General features: G+C 40.5%; 2 protein-coding genes across 2 annotated transcripts in view; one reads left to right on the top strand and one right to left on the bottom strand.

The window, feature by feature from the left end:
* The window catches only part of basp1 (brain abundant, membrane attached signal protein 1), a 360,963-nt gene extending 352,950 nt beyond the window's left edge, over positions 1–8,013 (bottom strand). The window contains exon 1 of the mRNA XM_084008859.1: positions 8,007–8,013. The gene's annotated coding sequence lies outside the window, so the exon portion shown is untranslated. The remainder of the gene's footprint in view (positions 1–8,006) is intronic.
* stard3nl (STARD3 N-terminal like) lies at positions 142–12,534 on the top strand. The gene is made up of 9 exons (XM_084008857.1): positions 142–275; positions 6,487–6,841; positions 8,414–8,491; positions 8,999–9,076; positions 9,576–9,629; positions 9,812–9,929; positions 10,476–10,574; positions 11,488–11,555; positions 11,643–12,534. The coding sequence occupies exons 2-8, from the start codon at positions 6,638–6,640 to the stop codon at positions 11,550–11,552; spliced, it is 696 nt and encodes a 231-aa protein (XP_083864983.1). The 5' UTR covers positions 142–275; positions 6,487–6,637; the 3' UTR covers positions 11,553–11,555; positions 11,643–12,534.
* The last annotated feature ends 9,674 nt before the right edge of the window (positions 12,535–22,208 follow it).

Raw genomic sequence — 22,208 nt, 5'->3', positions numbered from 1 at the left:
TAAATCAGTAAAATACCCCAAAAGCTGCTGATCTCCATCATGACCGCTAAGGGGAGCTCTGGTCAACTGAACCGGCCGGTGGTGCAGCTACACACTTCATATCCCAGAGTCCTTCGCGGCGGGTTTTTTTATTCTCCATATCCTGGCTGCTTCCATCCTGTCCGACACAGAAGGGGAACGGAGGACTCGTCTGCTGCGTGTCGGTAGAAACCTGCCGACTGCAATCAGCCGAGGGCTTATTCAGACAACTGAACCCCGAAGCACCGAGTTGAAAGGTAAGGACCCAAATGGAGACTTTAAAAAATAGAAAACTGGTTTATTACGTGGCTTCACGCTAATGAGCTAGCTTAGTTGTTACTTGAACTGCTGGTAAACACCTCTGCCTTATTACGGCATCCTTGAACAGTTGCTCCATGATACATGTGTGTTTTATTTCGCATCCTCTGTTCGCCGTGTTTCTTCCACGCCGGGCTGAGCAGCTCACATATATGCTAAGGAAGCCATAGTGCTATGATAGTTGTTGTTGTTGTTGTTGTTGGCCTCCTCTCCACTTGTGTCTTTTTCTAGCTCTTTGTGTTCACTGCTGCAGTTTGTTGTTTTTTTTTTATCATAAATGTCAAGTTGCGAAGTGATGCAGGGTTAGCCTTAGCTAGCTCATCCGCTGCGACAGCATCACTGGTGGGAAGTACTTCACTCTACTGAAGTACTCTTTAGAAGCGCAATTTTAGAGATACTTGTACATTATTTGCGTGTGCTACCCCTACTTTCTACTCTGCCACGTTTATTTGACCGCTGAAGTTACTCGTGACTGATTTAGATCATTCATATAAACTCCTAATGAACTATGAAATATTGTCAGAGGTTAAACTGCCAGTATATGAAGTAATCAAACGCACCTTTTCCAGCTGCAACATTAAAGTGACGTGAAAAATGAATGCATGAATAATTGTAATCCAGTGATTCATAATATATGAATCTGAAATGTGCCATCCTGCATATTGAGTACTTTTATGTTTGTGGTCCGGCTTCAGATCTGCAGAGGCCCCATTTAAACACGCTTTTTAGAGGCCTCCACTGCCTGCTTACAAGCACACTTTAGTTTTCAGTCTCAACCTGGTTTTGATCATATTTGGGGTATGTAAACCTCCTTATTAGTCATATCATGACATTATCATTTGGTGGTGCACGTGTGTCTAGACTCTTGACACCGAGGCGACTTGTGTAATTTATGAGTTTCCTCTTCCTCCCTGCTGTCTGCTACATTTACCTCCCCATCTACGTCTGCATGTATTTTAGTGATTAATCTGCTAATTATTTTCTCAATTAATCAATTCATGGTTTGGGCCATACCTGTCCTGTACAGCTTATCACTACTTTGTGTTTCCGTTGTTCTGGTGGATTGGCCATACTGTAGTGTTACTACTGGAGCGCTGTCACTCTAAAACACAATATATGGTATGTTTCCCCATTAGGTTGACCGTCTTAACCTCACAACTGTTACGCACATGCATGTTGTGTCAGCTGATTTCATTTGCTCTAACTAAGTTTCAGCCCTCTCTACAGATTATTGAAACTTTTCCCCAAATAAAGTCTGCAGAATGCAAGCGTTACATAGTGGTCAATAGACAGGCAAATGCTGATTGCTTCAGTATTATGATCCAAACGAATAAGGAAGCGGTGTCCATCCCTGATGACGTATCATAATTTGTCTTTTAACGGACTCGTTTGTATTTTGAGGACACAAAGGATTTTTACATCACACCCCAGGAATTAATATTTACATGTGCAAGTAGTCTCAGAAAATATAATCTTGACCAGAGTAGGTAGACTTTTTCTCTGTCTCTGAAACAACTTTAAGGGCATCATAGGGCAAAGGGGACCCAATTATTGTTTATTGTTTACTATTATAGACACATTAATGGAAATAAAACTCTTTTTTGTGGCTGTATTCATTTATATGCGGGGAAAAAGCAAACTAACAGGCCTGCACGAGGCGGCTCTGGTTCTGAAACCCCCAAAGTGACTCTCTGCTGGCCATCAGGGGACGACTCCTCTGATTGCAAGTAGTCTGATTGTATGGAAGTCTATGAGAAAATCACTTGATTTCTTATCTCAGTAAACATTGTAAACATGAGTTTATGGTCTCCATCTCTAGTTTGGAGTCTTCTCCAATCCAGCATGATGTTCATTTAGTAAATTATGGTTCATTTAGAGTCAAATAGACCATAAAGCAGGCTTTGTTTTCGGATGGGGTTAGCTTGTGATTGAAAGGTCTCTAGTGCAGCCTCGCTACCACGCTATTAATGCAGTAATGCTGTAAACACAGCTGTAAAGTTGACCTTGAATTATGAACCTAACTTTGTTAGCAGCGTCACACCAGAATCCAGATGGATCCACATCCAGTAATGGTGCTGCTCCTCTGCCGCTTGTGTTCATCAGATCCACCCGTCGCTCCTTCACCGTCCAAATATGGTCACTTCCTTAAAAATGGTGACGCTCAAAATGCTAAACTCGAGGCAAACAGACACAAATGTTTTTACGATAGGGCGAGTACCTGACCTACATTCATCATGTGGATTAAACAATTGTATGTTTGTTAGTTTAGCTACTTTGTCTTCCTTTTAAGTGACCAAATAAAAACACTTAATACAGCTTTAAGAGACATTATCCAATTAATTGGATGTTATTTTAATATCTTTTCTTTGAGTTAGGAACTGATAGTCAGCTCTACTGTGACAGTAATATCCACAAATTTGCTTTAGTCTTAAATAAGCACAAGATGTAAAGAGCTTCTTCTGCATGACTGCACTCATCTGCAGATGGGCGATTACACCGAGAAACAGTTTCACAAATGTTTCAGTGAAATCCACTAATCTGAAGAAATCCCGTGACCAGAAGGCAACTAAGATATAAGTTTAGAAAAAGTCTGAAAGGAATCCAAGCAAATGGATCAAAAAGCACAGATAATTATGATTCAGTTAGTCTGCTGCAGTTTTTCTTTTTCAAAAGAAGCCCCCTGCATTTCTGTTTCTTCCCTTTCCTTAAGTGTGTGATATATTTTTCTTCATGTAAAATGTCTCCAGAGAGTCAAAGCCTAAAGTCCATGTCCAGAGGGAGTTACTCTCCCCCACAGAAACTCTGCTCCTGAACTGATTGAACATCTTTCCTTGTCTTCCATAAAGTGGTGATGTCATCAAGACGTAGAGATAATATATATATATATATATATATATATATATATATATATATATATATATATATATATATATATATATATATATATATATATATATATATATATATATATATATATATATATATATATATATATATATATGAATACATATATATGAATACATAAGCTTAAGCAACAAAATATTGTTTATTTTTGTTCAACCAAGTCCAACAGACCAGTGCAATTTTTGCCATTAACTGTAGCAATAGCATCTGGTGGAGTGTGTGATAATTGATGCTCGATGTGCTGCGGTGATATGCGAATTCCTTGTTGCATAGCTTGTACACAACCATGCTCTTATCGACGCTTCCATCCGTTCGTTTTTTATAACAAAATTTCCCATCCACGGGGCCAACCAAAACCGGTCTCATCAGCTTCTTCTGCGTTCATGTTCACTGTGGTTTGTTGTTGTCTGAAGTCATGAACGCTAGTTGGTGCTCCAGTATAATCGGTCCGCCTAAAACTCATCCAGTGAGAAACATTCCGCGGTGCAAGAATAAGTGCGATTAAAATGCGTTCATTTTTTTAACTCGTTCATTTTTGTGTAATTAATTCATCTTAATTAACGTGTTTAAGCCCTAGCCCTAATATATATATATATATATATATATATATATATATATATAGCACAGAATATAAGTCAAAGTTTGGTATCAGCATAGTATTGTGAAATATATAATCAATAATAAAAATCTCTCTTGCATGAGATTTCCAGAACAAATAATGCTGAACTAACTTGAGTAATCCCTGTACTATGAAATGCTGATACCTATTTTTTTATCATAGCTAAACTTCCCTAAATTACTGTCAAAAAGACAATGGTCAAATCAGGTGAAAGCATAGGTTTGGTGTGGCTATAAAAGCATGTGAAGAGGAGGCTGGTGGACGGTTGGACTTTTCAGGAAAGTGACCATAAATGATTTTGGAGTTACAGTTTGTTGGCTAACTGCCTTCCTTTTTTATTGCCCCCCACGCCGGCGTCAGCCCTGGCAGGAGATTTCAGGACACCATAACCAGACCAAGTACAAGAACAAATACTTAAATGTCAGTACTTAACTTTGAAAACATTTTTAATTTTCACCTGATAATCCTCACTTTCTGATTGTAACAAATAAAAATTACGACATGAATCTGTTGCTGATATTGTAACATTCAACTTTGTGTTTTCCTGATACAGACAGAGCAGAGTTTGCATTAATAATAAACCATTTACCTTTTATAATTAACCATTCAACCGTGCTATCAATTAAAACGTTAATAGAAATATTAAAAGAGAAAGCTAGGAGACTCAGAGCTTGTCACTTCAAAGAGAATGACGCTGGTTCACCTTAATGATCAGCCCACCTTAAGTGTTTCGGAGTTGTTGCTAACTTCGGGGACTGAATGAATTGCATCACGTTTGATTTATGACGCAGGCTCCTCCTCTCAAAACACATGTAGGTCAATAACTCATGTTCATTGTTATATGGAGTCAATAAACACATCTGTTTTTTTTTTACTTTTAACTTGCAAAATTATATTTTAATATGACAAACATGATATTTGTAATTAAAGTCACAATTCAAACAGGATCAAAAAACTATGTCTCTCACTGTTGACTACCGTACATATTTCTTTCCAAAATTGGGTCCCATTAGGAACACAGGAAAGCCTGGGGCATAACCTCTCTATAACGCAAAAATCCAGATGCAAATGATCACGATTCACATAAATGTCTAGGAGTTCATCGTGCAAACTGAGGAAGGGAGAGTTGGAGAGAAAGACGTAAAGAGAGAGATAATGTGAAGCGCCTGGGAATCGAAAAACACCGGACTGTATTGTCTAGGATCTAGGATTTAAACTCAGGAAGTTTTAGACATTTTGGACAAACAAATGTTTTTAAACTGTAACTTGACAGGCTGGTGTTGAGATTGCTCCTCATATAAACCTGTCCAATAAACCTCGGGATCATTTATAAATCATTAACCAAGTGCAGCTGAACAAAGCCTAGCTGACAACAGATGCATTTTGTCATTGAAACGGTAATGCTGAGATGAAGCTGATTTCCCACTTGAGAAATGAAATCATGTGCAACCACTGGAGAGACCGAAACCAGAGGAGTGGTGGCTGTAATGGCAGCAGAGCAGATTAATGCCCTTGGTGTTGGAATGGCATCATGTATGGGTGTAATGTTCAAATATCATTTTAAAGATTACTAACCACTTGGTAGCGTGCTAATGCAGCGAGTGGTGTCCATTTTTGGAGATAGTTGAGGCAGCTACTTTCTATCCAGAACTGCTGTCTGTGTTTCAATGAATAATCCACGCGTTTCTCCCGAGCTGTCCTCGACGAAGAACTTCATAATCGGCTCACACTCATACGATTACATTGACTAATGGATTCGTTGATTTAAAATGACAGTTCTGTAAAATAAACAAGTGCCTTCACAGATAAGCACACAAAAGCACCACTTTAAATCCTGTGTTTACCAGAGATGCGCTCATTACTGTCTTGGGAGTAAGTTGTTCAGATAAAAGCATAAAGAACGACTCATTGACTGAAGAGATCTTAGTAGACTGAAACCAAAACAACTGATTAGTCAGCAGCCCTACACTTCTTCAACCTTGTCTACTTCCTCTCCAAAATGCCCACGGTGAGGATTTGGCTGAACTGAAAGCACAACTGCTTTTTGTTCTTATTTATTTCTAGCTGCTGGTCCTGGGTTACGTGTTTCGTTCCCTCATATCGTAACGTGTTTCGAATGACAATAAATTAAACTGAAATTTTTTTTTTAGCCAATATTGACATATTTTAAGTCACTGACATGAACGTGGAGCACACGGTCGGCGTCTTGTCTCTTTTCATCTTTTCTCTCTCCTTATCAGTCAATCTATAAACCTGTTCTGCATATTAATTATTTAAAAACCATAAATGAACACACATGCGGTACCGCGAGCCCTGCCGTCAGCGCCGTGTGCCAGTCGCTCTTCCTCAGTCCCAGACCCAATATTTATTGAAATAAGATAGATAATTTCCCAAAAAATCACATGTTTTAATCCACTGAACTATCCTGCTTCGATTCATATTCATGGTCAAGATATTTTTAGGCTGTGTGGAAGGGAACCTCGCCGTGAACTTTACAGCAGCCCTCGCCGTGACCTCGCCACTTCCTCAGCATTCGCTCTGAGGACAGTAGAGCCAAAGGGTGATGCTGGTGGACGGTGCACAGTGGATCAACCTCGTTCTCAATCTTTCCTTCATCTTTCCTGCAGGTGCAGCTGTGATGATGATCTCCTCAGAGGGAGTCCTCTTCCACTAAACCGGCCTGCTCCAATGACCCGCCTCCTCTGACTCTTCCCGGGTCCACCTCGCGTTGACCAGGCTGGCCCTGTCCAGGGAGGGGGGGAGGGGGCGTGACCAAGGATGGACAGCCGATGCAGCAGCAGCGCCGATTCCCGGCTGACCAGCAGGGGAGCCGGTTCTGTGATCACCACACCCATCTGCACAAGGGTGGAGTCGTACGAAGCCGTGGAGAAGAAGTGCATCTCAGACGTGAGGAGAACCTTCTGCCTCTTCGTCACCTTTGACCTCCTGTTCATCACCTTGCTCTGGATCATCGAGCTGAACGTAAGACATGTGTGCCGAAGCCAGAATGCCTGGATCAGAGGTTAATGATTTATAATGGTTAATCATTTCAGAAGGAGACACTCCATTTGATTCATAATTGATGATCTTGTGTGCACAATATAGGACCTCAGGTCTGTTTGCTCGGTTCGTATGTGCTGGTGTGAAGTCTGTAAACCAAACCCTGGTGCAAACAAGCGCTTGAAAACGTGGGTCTCAGTCCGCTTCAAAGTGGACTCTGGTTGGCTTCGTTTATTTATTTATTTGTTTATTTCGGGCATGTCAATTAGATCGTCGTCATCACACTTCATCTTTGTTCAAATAATACAATACACATGGCCGAAAGGGAAAGCGGGAGAAGCCAACGCTTATCTGGTCCCGCCCCCATTACCCACAGGATAAAATCTCATCTTCTTTTCATATCTTTTGCATTTTACATTTTGACATAACATTTTCTTCTACTTATGAATTTTGACATAACATGCTTCAGCAGTACAGAGCTGAGGTCCAGCTCTAGACCGTACATACAGATTACGTGTGCGTCAGGATTTCATGATGGCAGATATGTGATTACAGCATGAAAAAAAGCTAAACTGCTAATAAATCCATCTGCTGACCGTGAAATCTGTTCAGCTCGCGATCTTATAGATCTGTGTAGATCATAAAGTAGCAGTCAGCACAAGTAATCTGCCTTGGTTTATTCAAAGAAAATAATATACACATTCAAAGCATTAGTGCTGCCTAAACTGCAGGGTGACAATCGTCAAAACTGCCCAATCAACAAGTTGCCGGTTGGTCTGTATGTGACCCCTCTTGGTTGGTTTGTAAAAGGTCAGTGTTTACGGGAACTGGAGTATCATTTTCCTCTACGGCTGGACCAAATGAAATTAACTACATGTGTGAATGCGGCCTAAAAATAGTAACGATAGTATAATCGTTACAATAGTAAGTTGGCACACACATTGAACACACATTAACTTACATTTTTAAACAGTGTTGATTACCAATGATTTCATTTTATGCAGGACTTCATCAGACGCTTCCCTCAAATCTAGCGACAACTGTAGCCACTGGAAGTGAATCGAGATTGTAGACTCGTGACCTGAATGAGGAAGTGATTTTACTGCAGCAAACATTCCCAGAATGCTCCAGTATCAGCAAAGTGAACCTTGAGCACCGAAACTCGTGTGTGTGTGTTTTAACTGTACCGCTACGTATGAGCAGTTTGAAAACAATGCAACAGATTTGAATCCAGCATGACACGACTATAAACACTCTTAGATTAGAGAACATGTACTGAGACCAGGAAGTTCAGCATCTTACCAGAAAAAGCAGTAAATTGGGACTAACGTACAGAATATTATACAGAATGAAAATAATATCCCCCCATTCAGCATAGACGGCGACCTAAATACAAATTAGCGTTGTCATGATATAGTTCATGGTGCAGCAATGATAAATGTAGCATTTCCGTATCAACGGTTTCTTATCAATAAATGTATGTGAACCAATGCAAGAGTCTCAAGTGAAAGCTTTTTCCGAGTAGATTGTTTCCACCAGTTGTTTGTTTTCCAGGTGAACGGCGGCATTCAGAAGCAGCTGGATAAAGAAGTCCTGCACTACGACTACCACGCCTCCTTCTTTGACATTTTTGTAAGCTCTTACTCTTTTTTTTCTTAATTGCTTTACAGAGAGGTAATACATTTAGAGTCTAACACCATACAGACATTAACACAAGACACAAGAGGTTAAGAATTGATTTGTTTCCTACCTGTTTGCGTGAAAGTGTGTTCATATATGCCTCACTAAGACCAGAGGACTGCATTTACGTGTGAACAGAAGGGAGAAATGAATTAGTAAGTAAGTAAATAAACAATAATGTTGAAAAAATAAAATATATACATAGATTAAGAAAAGATGGAAAAAGTGGTGAAAAGCAAATGCATATATGCACGTATACATGTATGTGTGTATTAGATTGAAAGACCACTTTTAATCAATTTGTCGTTGTTTTTATTGTTCTTCCTCTTTTTCTTCTTTCTCATCTTTTCTTTTTCTCTCTTCCTTCCTCCTGTTGTTTCTGTCCTTCACACATTCTCCACTTTTGATGCTATTTATTCTGTCATTGCTCCCTTTATATCTTATTTTTGTTCCTTCCAGCTCCTGGCTGTTTTCAGGTTCACCACGCTCATCCTGGCCTACGCCGTCTGTAAGCTCCGTCACTGGTGGGCCATCGCGGTGAGTTTCTTCTTTGTCATATGATTTGTGCCAGCAGAGGGCGCTGCTGTGTGAAATACTCATTACTTTCTATGAGCTTTAATTGCAACAAGACAAGTCTTTTTTTTGTCTGGGGAATTTCTTTTTAAAGGGGGTAAGATATTGTTTTTATGCAGTGAAGCTTCCAACAAAAACCTTTGAGCGAAGCGGAAGCAGCTCAGAATATGACAGAATGAACTCTGCCTTCAGAGGAAGGATTCCAGTATGGAGTACTTACTCTCACGGCCAGCAGGGGGAGACAAAGGTTCCACATTCAATGAAGGTTGTTTGTTAGGTCGGTGTTGGTGTTCCTGTTTTTTTTGTCCTTCCCCTTTTTAATATATGTACTAGTTCATAGTTAACTAGAAATAATACTTCATTACCGTTTTCCTCTCCAAAAAACCTGCAATATTGATTCTGATCACAAAAAAGCGTGTGATAATAAGACCGCCTGTAATCAGTGTTTCCTCTGTTATCACAGATCACCACTGCAGTCAGCTGTGCTTTCTTGATTGTTAAAGTCATTCTATCAAAGGTAAGGGTCACATTATTGATTACACATCCCTATTAGGCTTTTAGAACCACACCATCATTATTGTGAACGATCATCAATACGTCGTCGGCACCGCTGCTCACTTATTACTTATTACTCCACATGCACGGCATTATGCGTGTGTGTGTGTGTGTGTGTGTGTGTGTGTGTGTGTGTGTGTGTAGCTGCTGTCTCAGGGGGCCTTTGGGTACCTGCTGCCCATCATCTCCTTCGTGTTGGCCTGGATAGAAACGTGGCTGCTGGACTTCAAGGTTCTGCCTCAGGAGGCCGAAGACGAGAACAGTGAGTCACAGTCGTCTTCTCTGCAAACACTCTGCTATCACTATACTGCAGCTGCTAATATTCAGTAGTGGAAGAAGTATCTTCAATCTTTATTCTTAAGCAAAAGTACCAATACATGATTTTAAAAATACCCTTCACTGCTCATTACAAGTAAAAGTCCTACAACCAAGTATTAGTACCTTAAAAGATTGTACATAATTACTTTCAGTAATATGAATTGATTTTTTTGAAGTGCTTTTAATTGCCTTGTTGCTGAAATGTGCAGTACAAATAAACTTGTGCTACAATCATTACAATTACTTTCTTTAGCACCGCACGTAGCACTATAAAACAAAGTAATGTAAGTACTGTTACTACTAATACTAGAATGTTTTTATGTGAAACTCTTTCATTTCTTTGGTAAGTAAATAAGTATTAATGAAGGGTCAATTACTGCTGTTTATGTGACTACTGTTGTGATTTCTACTCCTTCTACTATCGTTAATACTACAGCATGTAGTATTTCTCCTGCTGTTACCCTCATGTATGCTGCTTTGTGTGTTTCAGGATATCAGTCCATCATGGACGCCACAGAGCGAGCTCCTCTCATGAGTCCGGGTCCTTTATCTGACGGACAGTTCTACTCTCCACCAGAGTCCGTAGCAGGTCTGTTCCCTCGCACGGACACGAACCCCAAAACACCTCAAACATACGTTACTCATCGCTTCACGAGCTCAGTGTGAATACAGGAAGCACACATACTGTGTACTCTGTGTACTCGGTTCCCTCTAGTGGTGTGAAGTCGTGCTGCAGCGGCTGTTACCGGTCCAGGTTATCCTTATTATTATTATTATTATTATTATTAGAGAGGGCTAAACGGACCACAGTGGCTATATTCCAATGAATTATTATTATTTATAGACGTATCCCTAGTTTTGACATACTTTGTGTCCCTGAGTAATAATTTCAACTCATCAATGTTTTTTCTCCTTGTTCATTGTTCCCCCTCTCTTTAAGCTTTATGTATTTATGGAAACATAGTCAAAACAACGTTGACATTATTGGCCGAGATACATGCTCCTATCTTTAGCTGTTATTTCAGAATAATGGACGGTTGTCAATAGAAGTCTCTGCTCTGATTTGACCATTATTCACATTGTAGTAATCCACAGACGGAAGGGAAACTACAATGAAGTGAAGGGACAGTCAAAGGGAGAGAGGCTCCATAGATCCAATAGTTAACTATCGTCATCCATCACCCCTAAAATATGTATAGGAATATATAAACATTTATATTTATAATATTAAAATATGAGTGATGATATTCACCAGAGGCCCCATGATATATTATCAAGATACTTAGGTCATAATATGATTTTATTGCGAATTTGCAGTATGCTTCGTAATGCGATCAAATATATTGTGATTTATTATTATGATTCTGCAGTTTGTCAATATGTTTTGTCTAAATAAGAGGTGGAGAGAGTATTGCCAGCAGAAACCCTGTGATGTCATCGTGAATAGTCCCAACATGTCAAGCTGTTTTTTCTTCACACGGATTTGTTTGTCTCGTGTTCAGACTCCGATGAGGACCTGGATGATAAACATGATCCAGAAAAGGGGCTCATTCAGCAGGTGGTCTAACAGGTAAACAGCATGTAGTGACGTGTCATGTTTGTTCCTTGTGGATGATGCCTCCGTTTGACTATTTTCCCGTCTCCTCCTCCTCCTCAGCATCTCCACTTCCGAAGGTGAAGTTGTTCTCCTGCTCCCGTTGTGCTACTGAGAGACAATTCTGCCTTACACATTCAGCAATTTTACTTTTTACTTGCCTCAAAGAAGTCGTTTGCATATTCATACTCACAAATGCACTTCTGTTTCTGACGTCAGCCTTTTGCATGTGCACCCGGGACCGGAAAAGTGCCGTTTTTAAGAAGCAATGTCAGTATCGCGCCCTGTTGACTTTCAGGATTTCCCCCCATCACATTGAATAAACTCCGGAGCTTCAAGGAGAATTCATATTGATGGATATTATACACAACATTGCACATGATGTCCCAAGTGCATTCGATGTATCTGATGTGTTTTTACAAAATGTTTGACAGAAAAACTGTTTATTTCTTCTCAAAGGTATTAACGTCTCATAATTACATTACATTATGTTTACTTTTAATTTGTTGATCGTTTTCACATGCTTGGGTTTGAAGTCACTGTAAAGGAAAGTAAGCTTGCTCCGTGGACTATTTTGGCCAGTATTGAGCTTATGGACCACTTACTTCTATACATAGAAATGTATTTGGCTAGTTCCATGACTTAAAAGTGGTGAAACAGCTTGCACGGAAAAAAAAAACATTGCAATGTCAAGATTTTAAGAATATCGTCCTTCTCTAAAAGAATGAAGTTATTATCGTATGTTAATACTGAATGAGCCATAAACGTGCAGCAGATCAACATGAAGGTTTGTGCTGCTCTGTGTGAACCGTAAACTGCTATTAAAAAGCTGCTATTGGACAAATTCGGAGCTCAGCATGAGTCGGAAAGTAAATGTACATATCATCATGCATGCCTTGGCTTTGTTTCATGAAAAGCTTGTCTGTAAAATAGTCATTAAAATGTGAAATCTTGAGTGGTTGCTCTTTTTCTATGGCGGCAACATTCTCCTGAACGTTAACTACTCTATTTTGCTTTGAGGGAAAGTCATTTAGAATATGCAAACTCCACACACACACATGGACAAAACTGCACATTTCAGGGTGGCCTTTTATTGTGGACAGTCTAAGGCACACCTGTGCACTAATCATGATGTCAGATCAGCATCTTGATGTGGCACACCTGTGAGGTGGGATGGATTATCTCAGCAAAGCAGAAGTGCTCACTATCACACATTTAGACTGATTTGTGAACAATGTTTGAGAGAAATGGTAATATTGTGTATCTGGAATGAATTTTAGATCTTTAAGTCCATCTCATGAAAAATGGGAGCAAAAACAAAAGTGTTGCGTTTATATTTTTGTTGACTGTATATATATATATATATATATATATATATATATATATACTGTATATGTATATATATACTGTATGTATATATATATACTGTATATGTATATATACCCGTGACCCTGAATACAGGATAAGCGGTAGAAAATGGATGGATGGATGGATGGATGTATATATATGTATGTATATATATATATATATGTATATATACATATTTATGTATATAGCCTATACTGTATATGTGTGTGTGTATATATATATATATATATATATACTGTATATGTGTATACTGTATATATATACTGTGTATATATATATATATATATATATATACATACAGTATATATATATATATACTGTATATAGGAATGAAAATTTCATCTACGTTCAAGCAGATAGTGACAGAACTTTTACATCTGGAGCAGGCTGTCTCCACCAGTCTGCTCTTCTTGTCCATCTGTTCCTCGGCGAAAGCCAGTTTACATTTTAACATCATTGTAAACCATCACCCCAGCAGCCAAGATGCAGCAGGGAAACAGCAGGAGGCCTCGTGTCCAACTGACCCCTCAGGAGACCATCAACCAGCTGCACTCACAGCTGTGTGAGCAGCAGCGAATCAATGCTGAAGAGTACAGCATTAGGGTGGAGCTCACTGAGGAGCTCAAACGGCAAAAGACCCTGAAGGAAATGCACATTAATCGGGGAAAGGCCGTCCGTGGCGAACTGGAGAGGCTCAAGAGCGCAAGTGAGCCAGAGACCCTGACCAAAATGGAGATTGCCTCTGCCGCCCATAGCACCGTGAAGATTAAGAAGAAGAAAGATCTTCAGAGGGACCATGAGGACCTCAAGGTGTCTTATGTAATCCTCCAGCAAAAGTTTGAACAGCTGGAGAAGGCGATCCAGAGCCTCAGGCAGGAGAACTTTGAAAAGGATGAGGAATTGGAGAACCTAAAAGTACAGGCCTCAATCAGCCTGGAGAAAACCATTAATCTCCAGGCTGAGGTGAAGGTCGCCCAAGGCCTCAGAGCTGAATTAGTTCAACTGCAAGAAGAGCTCGAGTAGAGCTCGAGTAGAGCCAACCAGCAGTTGGCAAATAGTCTCCAGACTGCCAAGGAGGACAACAAGGACCTCCGAGCTGAATTATCTCAGAAGACCCTGGACCAGGAGCTGGCGAAGGAGGCCCTGAGAAAACAGGTCTCCACCAACCAGCAGCTGTCAAATGACCTCCAGACTGCCGAGGAGGACAACAAGGACCTCCAAGCTGAATTATCTCAGCTAAAGGCAGAAATCCAGCAAAAGACCCTTGACCAGGAGCTGGAGAAGGCACCAGTAGACATCGAAGTTGTGAATGGTGCTGCTCTTCAGGGAGCTGAGGAGCTGCACCAGACCTCACCCGACCAGCTGGTGACTGAGCTCCTGGTCGAAAGTCTGGAGCAAAGTCTTCCTTGTGTGGAGCTGCCAGAGGAGGTGCAGCTCCCCAAGAAGAAGAAATCTCTCTTCAAGAGGTTCAGACACAGCATCGGTCTGCGCAAAAGGCGTTGAACCTGTGCTGTGTCCCAATTTGGCCCTAAATTTATAATTTGGAAAATAATGTATGCTGTAAAAAAAAACTGTGTCGTGTGGGTTTTCTCCGGGAGCGCCAGTTTCCCCCCACTAGAAAAAAAAACCATTTGGCCCCAAATTAAATATAGTATCCCCTCCCATGTGGGTTTTTCTCCAGGTGCTCCCTGAGAAAACCCACCCAGCTGAGCCAACAATTAGCTCAGCTTCAGGCAGAACTCCAGCAAAAGACCCTATATATATATATAATGAAAACATATCCTCTTGGTTTGTGTTCTATCGCTTGAGCACCATAGTCACGTTGACTTTGTTGTCCGACTTGACGGCGTTTGGCTACGGTCTCTTTTAGAGCCTGCCCCCTGCAGCTCTCGTCGGCGTGATAAGTCAGGTCAAGTCAAGCCAAGACCATCCTGAAAAAGCCTGTGGTGACCAGTCGTTTAAAGTGATAGTTCCAACTACCAATGGTACTCAAGGTAATCAAGGAGTTCTAGCCAATCAGAGCAGTGTAGGGCGGGCCTTAAGTTTTCAGGCACCACACCTCGGACAACGTAGCCAGAGCAATTGATGTAGGCTAACATTAGCCCAGAGGCAGCCCTGCACACTTTTCATTCAGACAAACTAATGCGACTGCCACAGTTGTTAGATTTCATCAATGAGACCAACATTAATCTCCTAAAAAGAATTTAACCAGCCCGCGGTAAACCTCTAAAAGCGTGCGGATAAGTTACTTGGCTCGTTTTCTCCCCGGGATGACGACGGAGGTTGGCCCCGGGCGATCAGATCTGTAGACCTGCGCTGCTGCCCCGGTCGCGGCTCCCACAGACTCTGCACTGGATTAAACTGTGATTTTCTCGCATGAAAACATATTTAAACTGTGACCTGTTAACAGCACTAAAGCCAAAATAATAAAACGGCCTTTAGCAGCTTCACTGCTATCGCTATCGATTGCTGCGAACTGGCGATAGCGATGACAATTTCTCTTAGCCCGTCTATGAGGTTTTACATTATACGTTACCATTAAGCTAGCGGACTTTTGAACGTTGTTGAAACTATAATGTGGGTTTAATTGAACATCATTGATGCTTAAATATATATTGCCGCTTAATATAGGCTTATTGCTTTACTCTTTATGTATGCCATTTTACTGTAGGGCAGGCTAATCTTCAATTTTGAGTGACAAATAAAACCTTGAAGCTAAAAAATGTCCTTTTGTTGGAGAGCTGACATTGATGTACATGCAGTAATTCAGTCACAGTTGTAAATTCCCTTGGACGGTTTATTTTTAATATTGTACCGTTCAAAAGCAAGCTCACTACTGTCCCTCCCATAAGAACATGACAGCGGCAGCCTAGTTTGGAACTATCTGGAGCTACATGAACCACGTGACCGCGCTGGCGGCGACATCAAAAGCTGTCGTAACTCTTATATCTCTCTGACGTTAGCGAGCGGTGAGGAGTTACAACATGGATAGCAGGTATATTGAGAAGGGTTGAGAAACATCGAGATTGGAAGTGGGAGTTAAAAATAAGTGGCGCTGGGACTGGATTGAGGAGACCGGAGCAGATGGGAATCATCACGGTACTTGGTGCCAAAAGCTAAAGGAGCCAGGAGCTTGTTTTTGTCAGAGGTGGGTAGTAACGCGCTACATTTACTCCGTTACATTTACTTGAGTAACTTTTTGGAAAAATTGTACTTCTATGAGTAGTTTCAAAGCAGCATACTTTTTACTTTTACTTAAGTAAATTTGTGAAGAAGGAGCGGTACTTTTACTCCGTTACATTGGGCTGATTCTGCTCGATACTTTTTTTTTTTATCGATCCGTCTGCTGCATGGTCTGTTTTGTTTATATGGGGACCAGAGCCAGTGGCGCCGCCAGCCGGAATCCTGTACGCACTGTGCGTACTTTTTTTGAAGGTGGGCTAGATATTTAAATTTCAGCGGGTGACACCAAACAACGTCTGCCCAAGCAAGTCAGAGCTTTTCTTTCGCTCACACAGTGACCTGGAGAGACGCAGCCGCATTTGAGAGGACGATCGTGCGTGTGTGCGCAATTACGCATAGCGTGTGTTGGCCCCTCTCCACTACACAATACAGCTCGGCTCTAGTCTCGTCACCTCTCTGCTGCTGAGCACTGTGGGCCGAGCCGATGCACGTCTCTCTCCCCGGGCCGGGAGAGTTATCATACCGTACTGTGCGTGTGTGTCCAAGCGGGAGGGCACAAAAAAAATATTTGCACCAGGGCCTATCACCATAATATACACTACTGATTTCACTGATACTGAAAACATTTGATTTTGTCTTAAAAAAGTATTTTTCCATTTGTTGTTGTATTTTGCCGTTTCTGTGCGAACATTGAAATTGAATCCTAGCGACGTCTAACTCCGTTTCACCAATCAGGCAAAGCCTAAGCCATCACATGACCGCACACACATTCGCCGCGGCAAACAGGCGGAAAAGAGCGCAGAAACAAAACGATGGAGACGGCATGCAATTCCGAAGAAGCCGAAGAGGAGGAGGCACAACACCCCTGGCCCCACATAAAAGAAATGTTCACACTCCAGGCAAAAAAAAAAAAACAGCTACATTATGCGTTGCCATTTGTGTCTCCCGAAACAAGTGGAGTTATTTATTTATTAGTGTTTATTATAAACTGTTTCAGTTGTCTAAGGGAATTCTCCGTGCATTATTTGACATTATTTGACCTGATTAATAAAGGAGGTTACTCGGCAGTTACTCTGTACTTGAGTAGTTTTTTCACCCATTACTTTTTACTCTTACTCAAGTAACACAGGGTGACAATACTTTTTACTTTTACTTGAGTCATATTATTCTAAAGTAACAGTACTCTTACTTGAGTACAATTTTTGGCTACTCTACCCACCTCTGGTTTTTGTGTACCCTGCTCCAGAAAACTAATGTATGGCAGCAGCGGGGAGAAAAGTATTGAGTCGTCATGCTTGACCCCCTCCCTTCAGAAACTGGGCCCAGGGCAGTAGTCCAACAAGCTAACGACCCCAAACACACCTCCAAGACGACCACTGCCTTGCTTAAAGACACTGAGGTTAAAGGTGATGGACTGTCCAAGCATGTCTCCAGACCTAAAACCCTATTGATCATCTGTGGGGCATCCTCACATGGAAGGTGGAGGAGCACAAGGTGTCTTACATCCACCAGCTCTGTGATGTCATCATGGAGGAGTGGAAGAGGTTTCCAGTGGCAATGTGTGAAGCTCTAGTGAACTCCATGTCCAAGACAGTTAAGGCAGTGCTGGAAAAAAATGGTAGCCACACAAAAAATGTACACTTTGGGCACAATTTGGACATTTTCACTTAGGGGTGTACTCACTTTTGCTGCCAGTGTTTTAGACAGAAATGGCTGTGTGTTGAGTTATTTTGAGGGGACAGCAAATTTACACTGTAATACAAGTTGTACACTGACTACTTTACATTGTGTCAAAGTGTCATATCTTCAATGTTGTCCCATGAAAAGATAATAGAATATTTACAAAAATGTGAGGGGTGTTCTCACTTTTGTGAAATACTGTAAGTGCAACTGTTTTTATGGAAAAAAGATTTTATTTTGTATTTTATTTTGTATTGTATTGTATTTTATTTTATTTATTTTAATCAAAATCCAAAATTAACTATGCTTATGGATGCTGAATAGTCATTCCCAATAAAACTAATAGTCTTCATTTCATTGCTTGAGTCATTACGTACAAAATTGTTGATCAAATTTTATACCTTTCTTTATCGTTTTTTTCCTGGAAATGTCTCCTAAATTGAATAATTGCTCTCAGGTGAACTTCAGCTTTCACTCACGAGGAGGTGTGTGAAGTATTAGTTGTAATCAATGACGAGCCACTTGTTCAGAGTCACTCAGGGATGAATCCCATGAACCCTCCCTTGGCAAGCGTATACGCGGTTCATATATATATGAACCGAGCAGGACATAGTGTACCATTTCTACAATTCTGTGACACAGAAATGGAAGGTCAGCATCGTGGAAGAGAGTTGATGATTCGGGGAGGAAGGGGACAAAACGGAGGAAAAGGGAGAAGAGGCCAAATACATCTGCAGATTCCTAATGAAATTAGGGCTACACTTGTGGACCATGTTGTCAATCACGGCCTCACAATGGCTGAGGCTGGTCGGAGGGTGCAACCAAATGTTGGAAGAACACTGTGAATTGAAGCTTTTCCAAAAGGGTGATTCTTATGTTTGTTCTAAATAAGTGACTGTAGTGTATTTTTCTTTTGCACAATGCTGTAGAATTGCAAAGAGCATATGCAGTAAACATGTGAAATGTTTGGCTTGTACTCACTTGCACATCACGTGCACGTCATTAAAATAATGTAGTAAATGTGGGTTTGTCCTTCAGCAGGAAAATACTGCCAGTATCAGAGCCTTTAAATAATCACACAATGGTATAGAAAAAGGGCAATCTTTTTTAAATCATCACATGTTATATATAAATACTAATTCATGAAACACACAATAGGCCTACGTGGATAGTGAAAGTCCGGTCGGATTCTCTGAGCACCGCGGTCGACTTTTCCTAAATCCTTTTGATATCTCCTATCGCCTTTCCTTAGCCCCATGACGTTTTCTCCAGAGGTCAAGGAATAGGAGTTAGTAATAGGAGTTAGGAGTAGGAGTTAGGAATAGGAGATAGGAATAGGAGATAGGCATAGGAGATAGGCATAGGAGGGGGGTGTATGAAAACGAAGTAGATGAAAATGCATTTTGGATGATTTATTACTAATTTGATTTATGAGTCACATAACAAAGCTTTGACATAGAAATGAAGCCTTTCTGCTAATGCATTTTCATTTTCAAATTGGATATTTCAAATTGAATTTTGGTAACTATTTGCTGGGGCATCTTATGAAAATTAAATCTAAATACAACGTTAATGTCCTTTTATTTTTCATTTGAATTAAGTTACAAAATGAGCAGTCTTGAAGAAGAAAAAGAAACTGCAGTTTGGATGATTTATTATTAATTTTATCAAACAATGCAGCTGTATTCTGAAAATGAAAAAGCATTTCTGTGAATCTATTTTAATTTAATTATGGTACAGATTTGCTTCTATATATGTGGAGCATGAAGCCAATGAGTGAATCTGCATTAGTGGAAGATGGTTTGAAGTCCTGTCAAAGTGTCGGAACAATACATGACGACAACAATACAAGAACATGAAAATACATTATGAGAATTAAAAAAAACATGAAATGTGTCTCGAAATGCTCAAGCACACGCACGCACACACACGCATTAACGCACGCGCGTCAGTGATTAACGTGGAAACAGAACTAAACAGAACGACCCCAGAGCAGGTATAAAAGGGCTGTCGACCATTTTGTGTTTTCTTTTCGCGCTTGGACTTGACGCGACTTGTTAAAACTGGAGAGTTGACCCAAACAGTAGAGTTTCAAACCGCTGGAGTAAAAGGACCCTGAACGCATCTTTGCTAGGAAGCCGCAGGAGAGGATCGTCAACGAGCTACTGCGGGAATGAAGAGGCCGAGGAAGCCCCTCCGGGCTGCGGATCCAGGAGCAGCCCCAGCAGAGCCCGGATCTGAACCACGGCATCGGGTAAGACAATTTTGTTGGTTTGGTTTTTGCGTTTTACTTGTTAATTTATCCCTTAAATACGCTAAAAGCGCCCAAAGTCCAGAAATCAGTGTCACTTTTGGAGTTTGACAGTGAAGAGTTAAAAATGGCCTCATTTATATAGCGCTTTTCTCCAAAGCGCTTTACATCAATGACTGACATTCACCTATTCACACACACATTCACACACCGATGGCAGAGTCAACCACGCAGGGCGACAGCTCAGGGACACCAGGCACTCAGCTAGGAGGAGCCGGGGAGAAGAGTTCATACCAGTTCATGAGGACGGGTGGGAAAACCCACATTTGGTGAAAGCAGACACTCGCTCTACGATGTACAGGTGCAGTGAAGCCGGGCTCGATGCGACCCTGAACTGCGGTCGAGTGAGCCGTCATTCGTTTTTCCGAAGTCAAACCAGCCGCCGGGAAATTTGTCGTACGCCCGTATTGTGATAATTATGGTAAATTCATTGCAACTGCTCAGAGGAGCTGACGTTTAAGAAGATTTCAGAATAATATGTTGCACAACCAGGCTCATATACAGGATAAATACGGAAATAAGATTAATTGCATAATATTAACTGTTCATTGTGGAATATCAGAATAAAATGCCTTTTGGATATTTCCTGTGCAGTAAAATATTACATTATCTTAAAAAAGTAATTCAAATCAAGATGCCTGTTTCCAATGACTAATTTCACTTCAGGTGCATTCTACAAGACTTCAAGTATCTTCTCACAAACTTACAGAATTTTACAGAAAAAAAATATATGGGTCATTCCGTGTCATTTCATCAAATGCCTCCCACCTGACCATCTCAGAATGTCATGTAAAAATTATTGTACAAAGATACACTTAATAGGAAAAATCCAAAATATTAGGTTTTACTGTCAACAGTCTTCTCATTAAACATTGAATGAAGGGTAGTTTAGACGTTTTTTGGCATCATACTCTGAAAAGCCAGCAATACCTGGAAAACTATCTCACCTATGGCCTTCAATCCAATTTCTACAGTGTATATCTGTTACTAATAGCCTCCAGACATGGAATATCAGGGGTTTAGCTCAATGATAACCTAGTATGGTAGGTACTTAAAATGTGGCTTGTCGAAATGAAGTAGCAAATTTGAAGAGTTGTTGAGCTCCCATTTTTGCAGATAAAATACTTCTATCACTTCTGCCTCGATCTCTGGTGTTAGCTTAAACATTCTACATAAATATGGTCTCTCTTAGATGATTAGTTTCACAGATATTAAGGCTCAAAAATGGAAGTAAACACATCTTTGCCCAACTTCAGAGCCATATTCCCCAAAATTGACGAGTATCAGGTCCAAACTTACTTTTTTTTAAAGATCATAGTCTTTTCAAAATCATTTAAAAAAATCGGGAGGGTGTTTTGCCTCAATTTGTCACAGTGATTTTTTTAAAATGCTGATATTGGTGGGGTTTTTGTGGCCGTTTTTGGTACTGCATGTCCTAATAGTCTACTAGTAAACATCACAGCAGGGCAAAAAATCGCAAAGTGAACATCAAACTCAAAGTAATAAATACCAAAATAAATATATAAATCTTTAACTGGATATAAAAGTAATAAATACCGAAATAAATAAATCTGCATAACTGAACATCAGTCTCAATGTAATAAACACCTAAATGGATATACTGAACATCAGTCTCAATGTTACATCAGTCTCAATGTAATAATAAACACCTAAATGGATATACTGAACATCAGTCTAAACACCTAAATGAAATCTGGAACTGAACATCAAAGTTACTCAAAGTGATTAATCAATCTGGAGTTCTGCATCAAACTAACAGTAGGCTAAAGGAAAAAGTCAGTTTGAGTAGGAGCTATTTTTTCCCCTCAAAGACTTAGTACTCCCAGTTAAGAAGCCTGATGTTGTAGTAGAGGAAGCAGAGCTTGTCTGCATTTTCTCCAGACAGGCGGCTCCACTCGTTCACTGGGGACGGTGGAGGGTGGTGGACAGAGATACCTACTGGCCAGATCAGCAAGTTTTGGAAATCTCTCCTTATTTCTCTTCCACCACTCCAAAGGCTGGGTACTCCTGTCGGTTGAACCGCGACTTTGGGCTTGTTTTTCTGCTACTTTACAGAAAAACAAGCC

The sequence above is a fragment of the Eutrigla gurnardus genome (genome assembly GCF_963514095.1).
Source record: "Eutrigla gurnardus genome assembly, chromosome: 4".
Classification (NCBI taxonomy): Eukaryota; Metazoa; Chordata; class Actinopteri; order Perciformes; family Triglidae; genus Eutrigla; species Eutrigla gurnardus.
The sequence above is the reverse complement of the archived record's forward strand: the minus strand, read 5'-3'. Positions and strand labels throughout refer to the sequence as shown.

Bases quoted from the DNA above. Each gene is read 5' to 3' on its own strand.
- stard3nl (XM_084008857.1), top strand. From the start codon at position 6,638: ATGGACAGCCGATGCAGCAGCAGCGCCGATTCCCGGCTGACCAGCAGG. The intron at 6,842-8,413 runs GTAAGACATGTG...TTTGTTTTCCAG, and splicing joins TCTGGATCATCGAGCTGAAC to GTGAACGGCGGCATTCAGAA. The intron at 9,630-9,811 runs GTAAGGGTCACA...GTGTGTGTGTAG, and splicing joins TTAAAGTCATTCTATCAAAG to CTGCTGTCTCAGGGGGCCTT.